Raw genomic sequence first — 14,666 nt, 5'->3', positions numbered from 1 at the left:
AAAATCAATGTGATTGCTGTTTACACTTAGCTAGATTAATGCGATGGTGTTGTGTTTAGTATGTTGCTTTGTTTTGGTTTTTTTGCTTGTTTTCTATTCTTTTTCTCTCAACAGGTGATCCCGGAGATATTTTTTTCCCCCCCTTTCTCACTGTCCCTCTCCCCTTCTGTTTTTCTTTTCCTTCCTCTTTCTTTCTCCCTTTCCTATCCCTCACTCATGTCTGTCCCGTCTGTAACAACTGAAAATAAAATAAATAATAAAAACAAAGGTCGATCAAATGGACCAATACGGCAATGCCATGATGATCCATTTGGCAAAATAAATCCATTGGGTATCCTTGTTGGTCTTCAGACAACAATTCTGACGGCTAAAGAACCAAATGGGACAGGCAAAAAAAAAAAAAAGAAAAAAAATCAATGTGATTTAAGTGATGAAATGAGCCCAACATCAAATTATTATTATTCTATTATGAAAACAAGACCCACTGCTAGAGAAGATAAACTAAGCATTTGCAACCCAAATTGTGAGAATCCAAAGCAAAAAACAACAAAAAGCTTTGACAAGATTTATTTTGCTCTATAAATAAGGCAGATACACATAATCACTGGATTTGGCTTTAAAATTAAAATGTAAATTTTAAAAAGTCATGAATAATTCACAGATACAAATAACTTCATGAGCTTTACATATATCATCAAAAAAAATTCTCTTTTAATTCTCTTTATACCAAAAACATTGACACAAAACCTGAAACCATAACCCACTTAGACTTCCAAAATACAAGGAAAAAAAACCCCTCAACATTAACGCATGTACTGTAGTACATCTGTAAATGTCACTTCACAATGCTTTGTCAATACAAGATGTGTACCTGTGAGCAGAAAGAGCAGTCCAACTCTGGGCCTAATTAAAGGACTTTGGTTAAGATTAGAAACACAGTTAAAAAGAGCTTTGTTTTCTTTTTTCCCCCGAAGGGTGCACATTCTTGTCAATAGGTTTATGACCCAGTCTGTACCTTAGCTTCACTGAAGTGTCCTTCTACATACAGTGTGGAGGTTAAAGTCGTTTTAAAGCACTGTCACATATCTTAATTAAAACTGTTAAGTGCATCGATAAATAAGCCACTCGGCTCTCCGTAAGCTCGATTATCGAATAGGACATGTCTAAAATGATATGCAAGGTGAGCTAGTGTTTATCATAAGAAAACCTTCATTAGTATTTGTGCAATAATTTGCATATCCCAGTCAAATTTTTGCCGGGAGAAAAGACGTTTCCATTCAAAAACAACTGAAGCCACAAACACCCGAACGTACATTCAGCAGACGTGTTACAGGGCTCTTACTTCTCAGACATACACTTATAGTCTCTATCATTTTAAATTCTATGTAGCATTTCTAACATTGCACTTATTTGTTGCGTACTTGTCATAAGCATTAAATTTACGCTGTGAACGACAGTTCCTACATGACGCGTGTTTGCTCTTGAGCATTTCTTCCATGTTAACACGGATAACGGCATCAGTGGCATTAATAAAAAAAGGAAAAAGAAAAAAAGAACAGGGTTTGGCAAGTGAACGGGGTGTTCAAGATCTGGTCACAGCACAAATCAATACTGCAAGTTAACACCTGATTAAAAGTCGTTGACACAAAGCCACTTAAAGGTTTAATCTTTTCCGGTAAATAAACATCAAGTATCTGATTTATTTCGCCCGTTTCTCTAGAAAAATCTACATACATCACGCTGTGAGCACCACTTGCTCAGTCTCTAAACTAAAAAGGCCTACCATGCGCAGTCTCACTGTCTTGTCACGTGCAGGCTGTAAGGTATGTGGTGAATGCTTTCACATTGACATGTTCATAGCACATTATATACTTATATGTTCTCCTCTTATTAGCTTAACCCCCTCCCGGTTTTGAGCCAAACGTGACTCCCTTCATATGTCCATCCCTAAACTCTAAAAGACAAATCAATCTATCCTCTGATAAATACCACTTAAGGGAGCAGCAAGCAACAGTTTGTTTGTCATTAGTGTTTATTTGGTCGACTCTACCTTGTTCTTGTAGAATTCATAGTCTTTTCTATGGGAATGTGTTCGTGTTAAGTCAGACCTATCGACTTTGGCTCCGGTTTCCATTCTAAGACCCTGTAATAGTTAGGAAATACTGTAAACAATCATCATGGCTGGCTGGTGCTCTCCCTCTCTGGCTGGGAAGGCTCTGGGTCCACTGGGGGGCCAACTAAAGGGCCACCAGCTGTGCGTGGGTCCATGGCAGAATGCATGATCAGCAGCCACACGTCATCCATGTTTGGCATTACAAGGATTTTCTAAAAGAAGGAGAGATAATGGACAGGCAGTATTTAATATGCTTGATTCACGACTAGCTTTGCAAAGCGTGAAACCTAAAATGAAGTGGTCAATTTGCCCAGTTTATTAATAAAATGCACTCATGTTCCTAGTGCATTAATAGACTAGACTGAAAATGGAAAATTTGAATAATTTCTAGTCTAAGGCGCTCGGGGAAAAAAAAGCCACTGGACTTTCTTGAACACTACGCACTTTAAGAAACTTAAAGACGTTCAGTCGCTTTCTTCCAAGCTGCTTAGACTACCACGACCTGGACTGAGAACCGACGCAGACAAAATCATTTTTAGTATTTCTAGTTGTTTGAATCATAAATAATCAGATTGTTTACTTAAAACAACTTGAGATGTGATGTTTTTGTGCTTTTGCAGACCCATTGTGATCTAAAAAAAAATATATATACATATCATGACGAATCAGTTATTTGAAAAGCAGAGATATTGATCAAATTCCATTTAATGGATCACTCATTAAACGGAATTAATTTGACAACAAATAATACATTTTTAAAAGGGACAAGAGAAACAGGTGTGCTTTACTTTGGCTTATATTTTCCTGTTCTGTCATCAAAATTACATCGTTTTGTTTGCCACTTGCAAAGTAGCTTATGCATCTCAACCGTGTGTCTTGGGTCTGACTGAAACGTCTCCATTGGTGGGTGTTCAGGAAGCATCCTAGTCAGATGCTTGAACCCACTCAACTGAATCCCTTTGATGTGAAGTAGCAGCAGCTCCCTAACTAACATGCTAGATGAGTAAAAACCGCCAAAAAGGTAATTAAGGAGCTGAAATGTTGACTGTGTAACAATCTACAGCTAATGATGTTAAACTTGTTTTTAACCTCCACTCCATTACAAAAGTGGATGCACCCAAAAATGTGTCTCAAGTGCATCAAATCCTCTAAACACGATCTGCTGTTGTCATAATTGTGCGCATGATCGAAGACTACGACTGCTGGCATCACTGCCTTGCTCTACACTTTACCCTACATACTAATATGCATACATACATACATACATAGACGAAGACCATAAGCACATCAGCAAAGTGTGTCTTTTTAGCTCTACCTTCTGTCCGGAACCATAAATAAATGTTGCTGTGCTCCGAAGTATGACTGTGTCAGTGACTTACAAAAATTAAAGAGAAATGTTGTGTTTACAATACCTCGAATTCCTGCTTCAGTTTTTTCTCTATCCAGTCTGTGACATGAGCCAGAGTCACTTCTCTTTCTCCCAGTTTAGGTCGTGCCTTCAGTTCCAGGTGAGGTGGTGTCCTGAAGCCATACCTGCACCAGAAAACAATCAACACCCTCACCATCACGGCTAACGACTGACACATGGCCACCACTAGAGGGCAGTAAGAGACTGTATAAAGAAATACACATTTATTTAGCTGAGTAATTCTACCTGTTCTGGGTATCCTCACAGTTTACTTAATAAACAAAGGTAGTTGGATTTAAGTTTAAGTTTAAGGTAAAGGTATCTGGAGTCCTCTAAAAAACCTGTTAACAACAAATGTGTTGTTGTCATTCTGGTAAACCTGCACCTTCACTCTGTGCATTCCACAGGTTACACAGCAGGACAACAAGACTTTCTTCACATACCATATCCTGTCAGTAGGAGGAGGGGGAATGTTGACTGCCAGTGTTCCTTGGAGCTCCTGCACCTCCACCGTGAGCAGCAGCGGTGTGTTGGACACTTCTTCCATTTTCTTTTTGATGAACTCCGTCTCTGTGGCCTTCTGGAAGTATTTGGACTTTGTGATCTTGTCCACAAAGCGCATGATCTTGCTTGATTTATGTCCTCCAACAAAGCTGTATTTATTAAAAGGAAGATTTGGGTTAAACAATGCAAACTTTCCTTTAGTCCAGTAATTCTATTTTTTCATTTTTATTTCTTCTATTATTTCGTTTTAGTGAAAGTTTAGTTAAGTTTTTAGTGAAATAAATACAGATGTGACAGGTGAGATTATTTTAGAATTAATAATTAATTACACATACATTTTATTATAGACAGTCTCAGTTCCAATGAAATTTAACCAGTACTTTTGTAACCTGAAGTAATCTTAACACTCATTTCCTGTTTACATTTACAGTCCTTTGATTACAAAAAAGCACCCCCCCTTTACACTCACCCCTCCGCTCCAGTCAAATCATTGGAAACATCTGAGGAGTCTTCCTCATCTGATGAACCTGCGCTGGATGACTCTTCATCACTGTCAGCCAAGCAGTAAGTTCGTGGCCTGTATCTAGAAACACATGAACAAATAAATGAGGATTGTAATGTGCTGGCGTCTATGCATTTATTAACAAATGCAAACGGTTTTGCTTTGTGCTTTTTATCGTTTTTAATATGCCATCTATGATTACTCACATGCACACATGCTTATAACGCTGTTTTAATAAACAACTTAGTAAGTTACTAAAAAAGAAAAACAAAGCTTCACGAGAATTATTTTCACAATTTTTCAAGTGCTGTACACCTTGTTTCCTCATGAGACCTTGCAAAAAAGCCCCCTTTTTATTATTTTTGGGAATCCCCAAACATTCATTTTGTAGACCAGTGGTTTTAATTTGCACCATTTACACCAAAAGGCAATGGAAAAATTTGACAGGACACCTGTATCCGTATCTGTCATGTGACATGTTCTCAGTTCTTCTTTTGATTGTACTGTGAGACAGAGGAATTTTTGACAGCCTACTTTGGTTCAGGCCCAGTGGTCTAATCACTCACAGACGTGATGTTTAGTTTCCAAATGCCTTTTTGGCATGCTTGGCAGAATGGCCAATGTCTCCTGACAGCTGCTGAAATCCCCGAGCTGGCTAAAGCCAGAAGATAGAAAGATTATTATTTTTTCTCTTGTCTTTAGATGGTGGGTTATCTGTATGGTTAGCTGAAGTTTGCTCAACACAAGAAAAGTGATCCTTTGACAGGAGTGACTGGATGAGAAATGGATGGATGGCACAGATGACTGTCAATACATGACCTTATCCTTATTTAATGTCAGAAAATCAATTATTTCTGCTGTCAGATACTTTTTACTCTTTCAGAGCTTTCTAATAACTCTTGACAGTAGCACAGAGTGTCACAACATACCAGGACTTGAAAAAAGTGGAATCTGTGCCTCCTGATCTGTATTTACATTAACATACTAACATGTTACTGCTCTGTAGCGCAAAGACGTAATCTGAGGGATGAAAATGGAGAGAGATGAAGTAAAAGCTAATGAGATTATAGCTGGCATTAGGAAATGACGATTCCCAAACTAAAGAAACTGTAACTGGAAAATGAAAGCTGATGCTGATTAAAGCACTCACCGAGGGAAGAAATGCATCCGATTAACAACCCCATATAGGCAGAATCCAAAGTTAACAGCAGGGAAAAAGAAGGGGGGGGGGGGGGGTATAAGAGACAGAAAAGACAAAACACTGAGAGAAACAGGTGAGGTACCGGACAGTGTACTAGATACTAAAGACCACAAGCGTCGTTTAAGTCCCAGGAGAAACCCCCACCACAAAACTCTGCATTAAATCCAACAAAGGCTGTTCCAACAGGTGCACACAGTATTGTGGTGGAGATCGACTATCTTACCCATCTTTGCCAAATTCGCCTGGGCGCAGGCTTTCTCCCTCCTTGCCCAGGCGAATGAGGTTCATCTTGGTTTCCAGGGTCATCAGGAAGGAGCCACTGTAGGTCATCTCCAGGTCAAACCACAGACCTGAGGGGGGAAAAAAAAAGATTATTAGGAAGGTCGATGTGATGGCTGCATGCAACCACACAATTGAGATACTTAGGTAATATTCATTTAGTCTTTTGTCTTATGTTTACGTTATGCTCTAAAGCTTCTGTGATCATAAGTTAACTAATTTGATATTTTGAGTTTACCTGTAATGCATGACAGCACTAAGCTATAGCCCAAATGGTGGCATAGACTTTGCTTTGCATTGTTTGTTATTTTATATGGGTATATGTTATATTGATTATATGTTGTATTGATATATATATCTGCTCTTTCTGAGCTACCTGACCTCCGCTCCAGTCCTTCCTGGTTTGGCTGAAAGAGGAGGCTGAGGGTGGAGCTGGTTTAAATGCAGAAGCCAATAAAGTGGACTGGACCATCTATTGTGATCATGCAGGGGGAATGGGGTTCTTCTTGAATGATGGTTAGCTGTTATCTCTTTAGTTTTCACCTTTGGTGTATATAATGGTTTATTCATTTGCTATATAACTGGAGCTGTTTCTCATTTGGGAGGTCAGTTTGTTGAGTTGTGTTTTTGTTAAGTGACTTTTGAGTAGCGTTCTGTTAAGTTAACCTCTTTATGGGCCCACTTGGTTCTTAAAAACTTTATTTTTGTTATTTTGAATTTTTGTAATCATCTTGTCCTTTTTGGGGGTATAATAAAACCCATTTTTTTGAAGACTACATTTGTGCCTGTGTGTTCCTGGCTGCTTGGATCATGACAGTCGATATGAGGAAAAAAATGTAAGATATGAAACTGCAAAATATAAGATTTGCAGATCACTGTTATATTGTAAAAAATGGCTTCCTTTCGGGTCTATTAGTGACAGTGGAAAGAAACATAATTACTCATTTTGAAGCTAAAACATTGAGAATTTTCCAGGTCACAGTCACCCTCACCACCTCTCATCTCAGTCTTACTCTCACTATTCTCATAAAGCTGTGCTGCTCTTTCCGTGACACCTCTCATTCCCCTCCAAGCATCACTAAAGGGAACCCAACTGATTTTATTTTCTTGATCTCTCTGCTTAGATGAGAAAGACACACTGAAGCACCCAGAGAAGGAAGGGAAAACCTGGAAGACATCCTTTAAACGTAGGCGGAACAGTTGGAGATCACACAGCCTTTCCCTAAGCCTCTGTTTGATAACAGCAGGGAGATCTGGCTGCAAAAAACAGGGCTCTCCTTTCCCTCCTCTTTTCTTGTTACCTCTGTACTACCAAATTTGCTGTAATCTGGATAGTAGAAACTTGTCAAAAATCTCCATAGAAAGCTTGACTTGACTGGGGCAGGCTGTGTATGCTCAGACTTCTTTCCCCCCATGTTTCCCTCTCCTCATAAAACAGAGTCACATGGTCTTTGTGTGCAAAGACTTACTATAAACTTGTTAGTGTTGTTTCTCTTGGCACCACTAGAGGGCAGCAAAGTTTGATAGATGAGGAACTGATGAACAGCAGTAGGGAGCCTAAAAGTCCACAACCTGGGTAGTTATTTAACAGCTTCGTGACAACAGCCCATCGAGAACAGGCTTTTAAATTTGAGTAAATATGCATTTAAGGACAGACGATGAATTAAGGGTCTAATCTGAAACCTTTTTCCCTACAGTGGGGCTCTGGTGGGTGAGACAGCTATTGTGGGTCAACTTGGTCCCCATCAAACAAAAGTGATCTTTTTTTATCCTTGATGAAACATTTTTGGGATTGAAAAGAAAAAAGTGCAATGTAATTTGCATGATATATGACCTTCATAGTCATCAGTTCTATACGTGAGGGAGATTCTTGACTAATGTGTTAAACCACACTGTCCAACATCATCATTATAAACACCAAAAAAGGAAATATCTTTTGAAAGAATAGTCTTTAATCCCTGCAACAGAGATACAGAGACTTGGAGAATCAATGTCAAGGTGCACTTAAGCTGTCCTGGAGCAGATGATGGCCCCACACCTTTACAAGTGTTCTAATAACTGGAATGTTGGTGGTTTGGTTCCTGGCTGCTCAAGTTTATGCCTTTGGCAAGATACTGACCCTTAAAGGTCCTGTAACATTGCGATGCAGGAGAAAGCTCTTTTTGGTTGATGCTGGATCAGACTTTAGCACATTTCAAGCACTTTTTCTTATCACTGCAATGCAGATAACAATCAGTTATATCTCTCCTTTAAGGACTAAGTTGCAGATCTTGCACAAGTGCTCAGACATTGGGAAAACAGAAGTCCTTGTTTGTGCTCCCGACACTTTTGTGGTAGGTAGGTAAGGTAATGGAAACTTTGTATCCTTGGCGCATTTGCTAAATCTTCGATCAGGAAGCTTAGGCTAACCTTTGACTCATGCTCACGTTAAATCTCTGAAATATGCTTGTTTTTATCACTTAGAAATAATGCCAAGTGAAGTTCCATTGTGTCATGCTGAACTGGAGCTTGATGATCATGCCTTTATATCCATCACATTTGGATTATTGCAATTCACTGTTAATTTGTCTTAACAAAGCTTCCCTAAGTTATTCAAAATGCCAGTGGGAGGTTTCTGACTAAATCTTATAATCTAATAAGTACTTACGCGTCACACTGTTGCTAATTTGGCTGCAATGGATCCCCATTAGCTTCACATTATGATCCTGGTTTTGACTGTTAGAGCCTCTGAAGTGCTATGATTGGTCAAAAAGACCAAACATGCTGGGATGTTAATATAGGTTGTTGCTTAACAAATCATCTGTAATACAGATATTTTGGCTTTGGATACTTGTTGTTGCTGTTTAAGTTATGATGGAAGCTTGTTCAGATATTAACAAGAGCTGACATGTGGGAAAGTACACACAGGACTGAAACTGCATGCTTTGTTTTCACCGTTTTGCTGCCTTGATACCGTTGGTTTGTGTTAAATGACTAGATAATACCATAAGTTTGCTGTGCCAGACAGAAACACAGAGTTAAAGCCGTTAAAGACAAAACCAAAAGTTGAGGGGGTGAAAAAAAAAGGACCTGAAACAAATGAAAGTACAGAAAGTACAGAGACTTAGTAATGTCTGACAAAACAGCTGGTTAAAAATAGACAGGAAGTCAGAAAGACTGAGGCTGAAAGAACAGCTTCGATCAGCTGAGCCTAGAGGGCATTGATGGACCCACCAATTTTGAGAGGCGTGAGCTGAGGCGGGTTGGGTTAGGGGCACAGAGTTTTTGAAAGTCTGGACAAAGAAGATGACCTTGGTGCAAGCAGCTGGATCAGAGCAGTGCTTCCCTAATTGGGGTGAAGCCCCACCAAACAAACTGCAAAGAAATGCCTTCACATATACAGGGAGGCTACTTGTATTCTTGTGTCCATCAGAAACTGACATAAAAAAAATAAGCATGTAAAAACAAACATGCATGAATATAAATGTGCAGGCACACAGATACAATTGTTTTCCAAGACATGCACACATGCACAGCTGAAAAGATTCATCGATCCATTGCACTCAGCAGGATTGTTACAGGAAGGAGCGGCATGAGACGAGATAAAGGCAGAACCTGAGCTGCCTGAAGGATTCAGCCCCTACAACACCAGTGGAAATTTCCAAAGGAAACCTAAACTGCCCATTTTGATTGCAAGTTTCCTAAAAACTGAAATACCTGGCATTAAAATAAGATAAAACACTTGCCCCCGACCTCCAAGAAATATGGCTAAAACAAACAAACAAACAAAAAAAAAATCACAAATTTTAATTGAATGTGTGACAGAGTGATATCTGTCAATTCACTTACTGTCTGTGATACAGAAAAGAAACCTCTGGCAACCTTAGCTGTTTGGGGAGTAAGTGCAATAAAAACTGACAAAATATCAACATCATCAGTGAAAACGAGCTCATGCAAACCGATTATGTTTAGAGAGACTTCTGATGAGTGTTTTGTCTGGAACTGAACCAAGAACTTCTGTTGCCATCTCAGCTGGAGACACAATCAATTCCTGCCCTTATTATAGAGTTATGCGAGTGCTGCTGGAGTGATGAAAATGAAGCAGTGACTCATAGCGTTAGGATGAGAAAAGAGTGAGTACAGGCACAAAGAGGAAGATGAAATGAAAGGGAAAGCAAGGGGAAGAGAAAACCAGGAAGAGAAATAGAAGACTGTGCATGCGAAACAGACGAAAAGAGAGATCAGTTACAGAATGACAAAGGTTACGTTGTACAAGGGAAAGGAAAGCTCAGTGCGCCTGCATTACTGAATAGTCACAGAAATATTCATGTAAAAGCTGCTTGTGCTCTAGAACATGCATAGTTATGCAGAGCTAAGACCTCACATAGCTAAGCCTCGATTTATCTGGAGCACATAAAACCATAAAACCTGCTAAAGAGCCGTGAAGTACAACCTGCCTGTATGGACTGTGCTGTATATGAGAACAGAATTAAATTTCTTTAGACTTCTAAACAAAGCCTTAAACTTTAAATAAGTTGTATTCTGTACAACAGTCTGTAGCATGCCTGCTAAAGGGTTTCTTGTTGTTTTTGTTTTTCGCATGAATCAAATGTTACTGTACACCAGTTCCACTCATACATCCATACAGTTAGCCGAACTCAAGACAACAATACAGGAGCTCAGGGTTATGAGCTTTACTGAACCGACTCCTGCCCCTGCCTGACAGACTGAGTGAATAAACGGCTGTTGCTGCCCAGTACAAAAAATTCTATTTTGCATGTTCTTGAATGGAGCAGTTTTTCTTTTTATAGGTGTTAGCAAAGACTTGTGTTATCTCCTCTGGGTTATTTTTTTAAAATTATAATTAGCAGCAACCACATCCAACCACAACCACAGAAGTTATACCAGGTAATGATGTGGCCCTAACTTGCATATGTTGCTGTTTCTATTGCTGCTATAAAATACTTTTAAAAAGACCTGTACTATACTACATATTATATCATTTCCTGCTCCAAATTTTTATTGTTGGACTCTAGCGCAGCAGTCAAAAATAATCCTTATTTATTTGTTCTGGGTCTTGTTGCAGCCCCTCGTTTTTCCACAGTGCAAAAAACTCTTTTAGCCCTCAATCATTCTTCTGATTGGCTCGCCTCACAACTAGAAGGACTAAACAGCAGTCGTGCTTGGATATTCCAACTCACTTGAGGAAACTCTTGTGAATTGATGCAACAAAAATTTAAATAAAGATGAAAAAGCTGAGTCGTTCCAGTTTAACTAGTTCTTTTTTGTTGTCTATAGCACCGCGTGCATCTCAGTGTGGACAGGGTTGCTTTCAGTAAAGTTAGCACAGCAATCGCCGGTGTTGTTGTTGTTTGGATGGAGAGCGCAGTCTCAGAATTGTGAACTTATTAGTCACAGCAAAAAGTCTGGGAATGAGACCCACGGCCAGTCATGAGGCAAAATGTCATTTCTGAGGTTTTTTGTCCAACAAGCTTTAAAAATGACATTATCTAAAGTTGTGACAGTATAAAGTGTGGAAGTTTGGACTGCAGAGGCGTCTGCCACCAAATATAAAAAGCAAAGTCATAGCAAAAAAATCTGAGTAGAAGTTTTTGTAGAAAGCTTTGACATATAGTGTCATGTTTGCTTATGAAAAACTTGTTTATGTGACCTAGAAAACTACAGTAAATAAAACTAGGCTACAGTCCGTTTGAAATTAGTCACATTCATCTATGACAAGAGATTACAGTGACATTTATAGTAGAGCTGATGTTCAGACAATATCAGCTATAGATAACAGCTACTCTAAGTGGTACTGAACTGTCTATATTTATAAATGGTCAAATACGCCAACAATAAATCATAAATTATGTTGCTGAATATGTCTTAATTTAAGTTGCGTTTCCATACGTGAGATTTCCAAAAGGGAGCAATTTTGCAAAAGTAAAGTTGAATTATTTTTCAGTTTGTACCATGGAGACATCTCCAGAACTAAGAAATGAAACCAGTGTTTGAGTGCCAAACCCTGCAGTTCCTTAAATGGCCACTAGAGGAAGACCCTGACAGCGAGACTCACATGGTAAAATGCCCAACAGATCACAGACATGTTCACAGCATGCTACAAAATATGACTTTGCTCACCAACAGTCAACTGTCATCCTATCATGGTTAGTAAAATTGCAATATTTAATCTGTATTTTGCTTAGCGCTAATTAGCACTGTATCTTAACACTCACTACTGTTAGCCATTAAGTGTTAACAAACAAAAAAAAAAAATCCCCTGAAAGCTGGAACCCAGATCTGTGACAGCTTTATACAAGCAACACCAAACCACTTGTAACTTGATAGATAACAAAGATTAGAATTTTACCCCTTATCTTTGTTATCTCCACCATGGGCATAGCTATCTGACTATGAATAGCCTGTGTGGAGGTGCGGTTCTTTTTAAAAACACGAGATACTCGAATGTTCACCGTGGCAAATATTGCTCAGTAACTAGAGTCTTCTGAGAAAAAAAGAAAGAAAGAAGTGCACAGAGCTCATGTTTGTCAGTGCATCTTTTAGTTGTTCACTTTGTGTGTGTGTGTGTAAGTGTATTATGGTTCCAAATTGATTTCTCTCTTGCCTCGATAGTTAATGCAGGGTTTAGATGCCCTGAGGATTCTGGGAGTGGTCGAGCCCATGTCCAGTTCTGTCAGGGTGAGCTCATTCATGAAGTAAGGCAACTGAAAGACACAAGCATACAATTTGGCTGAAGATACTCTCCGAGTATACTTCGTAAGCAATAACAAAACAATAAACAAAAAACCTTGACTACAGCAGATATAGACGTTAGTGTATCATTTTCATCTGAATCAATATCAAAATATTTTTCATGAAGTGAAATAGGTTTTGCTGGGGGGGACAGGGTTAGAGTGAAACTGAGGGGCCAAGCAGCTTCTACTGCACTAAACTGCATGTGGCACTGTAGAGGGGGGTCAGGATCGAGACGGCTGGGAGGGGGTCTCCAACTTCTGTTTTGATTTCGACATATTCACACAAGCCAGTTTGCTGCATGGTGCAGCTGCAAGTTGTGGTTAGAGTGGGCGTCTAGTTCACGGAAGACGCTAGCCGGTAAACAACAATTGAACTTTCAAAATATGAGTGGATGGATGTTTGAATGGATGGTTGGAGGCGGGGAGGGTTTGAAAAAAAAAAAAAATACAAAACAAAAACATGACTCGCAAAATATACCGAGGAGGCCCGCCCAATAAAGTCTACATGTGCAAAATGCTGGTTAAGGGATAGAATAAATGATGCAGTGCCTCTTTCTCTCTCCCTCTCCTTGTAAACCCGGTATGGAGCTTCTGCACTGCATCACACACACACACTGACATTTGGAGTTTGTTTGTCTCTTCTCTGTGTGTGGCCAGACACCTGTTATCAACATGAAGCTGATCATGACTCCTTTTTCTCTTGTATGCCTGTCTCGATCCTAAAGGGAAAAGGTTATGTGCTTTGTTCCACACACCCGTATTTTGCTGAGCTTCATCTGAATCTTCTTGGAGACCTGTTCAATCCAATAGGGCTCAGTCAGGAAGTCCCAGAAGAGCCGGCCTACGGTGGCATTCACCCAGGCAACCGAATCGTCCTCTTCTCCGTCGGGCTGCACCTGAGCCGATGTGGTGCTCTGAAGCTTAAAGACAGAGCAGATGAGTTACTGTAAACACCACATAAACCTTTTATCCCAAAAGGGATTCCAAAATATCACCCAATCCAACATATTGTGCCCCTCTTATTAGGAATACAAATAACTTTATTGACCTCAAAGGGGAATTCCTATGGGTACAATGTTGCAAGGATATGTGCAAATGTAAAATGTGTTATTATATGTCACAAAATGATCTTTTTATTGCATATAGTCACTGTTTAGCCCAACGAGGTTACGCCGCAAATGAGACAACATCTCAAAAAGGAAATTAGAGAGAAATGTGTTACGAGTATGAATGTGAAATGAGTATGTGCTACCTTCTTATCAGCTCCAGGGCTGCTCTGTGGACTCTGAAGAACAGGGCTGGCAGCTGTAGGGCTGACTGCAGACTCTTTAGGCATTAAGGAACCCATGTAGACACTGTAGTCCAGCAGAGGCTTGGTTTTGGCACTGCCCACTGTTGTGGAAGAGACTGATGAGTCTTTTGACTTGGTCTGAGATGTCAGGGCTTCATCCAGACTGCTGCGGCTGCTGCTGCGACTGTGACAGCTCAAAGCTGTGGGCCACAGCAAAAGTAACAAAGAGTTGATGAATTCCTGCTATAAGAGCATAACTATATTGTAAGAATAAATGACTTTCGGCCCTTTTAGCCCTTACTCACCCTTCTTAAGTCCTACAACACTGGAACTTTTCTTCAAGCCCACCTTTAGCTTAGAGGCTGACAGAAACCGCTGGAACCACTCCTCCTTATCCCTGCCAGTCCTTCCAAATAGGTAGAGAGTCAGAATGGAAGAAGATGATGATGATGATCTCCGCTCTTGGAATGCCCCCGTTCCCTCTCGCTCCCGTGTGCCCTCACTGGCCTCCATTCTTTCACCTTCTGCCTTTGACATGAAGTCATCCTGCCTGCCAAGTTCAATGCAGATAGGGTATTTTTTGTTCCAGACTCGCTTCCTGGCGAGACCCTGAGGCACGAGATACACCTGAGGG

The 14,666-nt window shown here is 39.8% G+C and overlaps 2 protein-coding genes across 4 annotated transcripts in view; one reads left to right on the top strand and one right to left on the bottom strand.

Moving 5' to 3' along the window:
- Window positions 1-14,666, top strand: part of LOC146516248 (perforin-1-like) — a 579,062-nt gene that overhangs the window by 519,171 nt on the left and 45,225 nt on the right. The gene's annotated exons all lie outside the window — the stretch shown is intronic.
- Window positions 68-14,666, bottom strand: part of LOC146516250 (testis-expressed protein 2-like) — a 34,709-nt gene continuing 20,110 nt past the window's right edge. For 2 of the 3 annotated variants that reach the window (XM_085163389.1, XM_085163390.1), the window contains 9 exons: window positions 14,338-14,659; window positions 13,994-14,232; window positions 13,497-13,661; window positions 12,612-12,711; window positions 5,952-6,078; window positions 4,495-4,608; window positions 3,965-4,174; window positions 3,526-3,646; window positions 68-2,325 (listed from right to left, as the gene is read on the bottom strand). In XM_085163389.1, the coding sequence (XP_085019515.1) occupies window positions 2,176-2,325; window positions 3,526-3,646; window positions 3,965-4,174; window positions 4,495-4,608; window positions 5,952-6,078; window positions 12,612-12,711; window positions 13,497-13,661; window positions 13,994-14,232; window positions 14,338-14,659 (1,548 nt within the window). In that variant the 3' untranslated portion in view covers window positions 68-2,175. The remainder of the gene's footprint in view (window positions 2,326-3,525; window positions 3,647-3,964; window positions 4,175-4,494; window positions 4,609-5,951; window positions 6,079-12,611; window positions 12,712-13,496; window positions 13,662-13,993; window positions 14,233-14,337; window positions 14,660-14,666) is intronic. The other variant, XM_085163388.1, reaches the window with a different exon arrangement.

Source organism: Neolamprologus multifasciatus, chromosome 6 (genome assembly GCF_963576455.1).
Source record: "Neolamprologus multifasciatus chromosome 6, fNeoMul1.2, whole genome shotgun sequence".
Taxonomy (NCBI): Eukaryota; Metazoa; Chordata; class Actinopteri; order Cichliformes; family Cichlidae; genus Neolamprologus; species Neolamprologus multifasciatus.
Note: the sequence above shows the minus strand (reverse complement) of the source record. Positions and strands in the feature narration are given on the sequence as shown.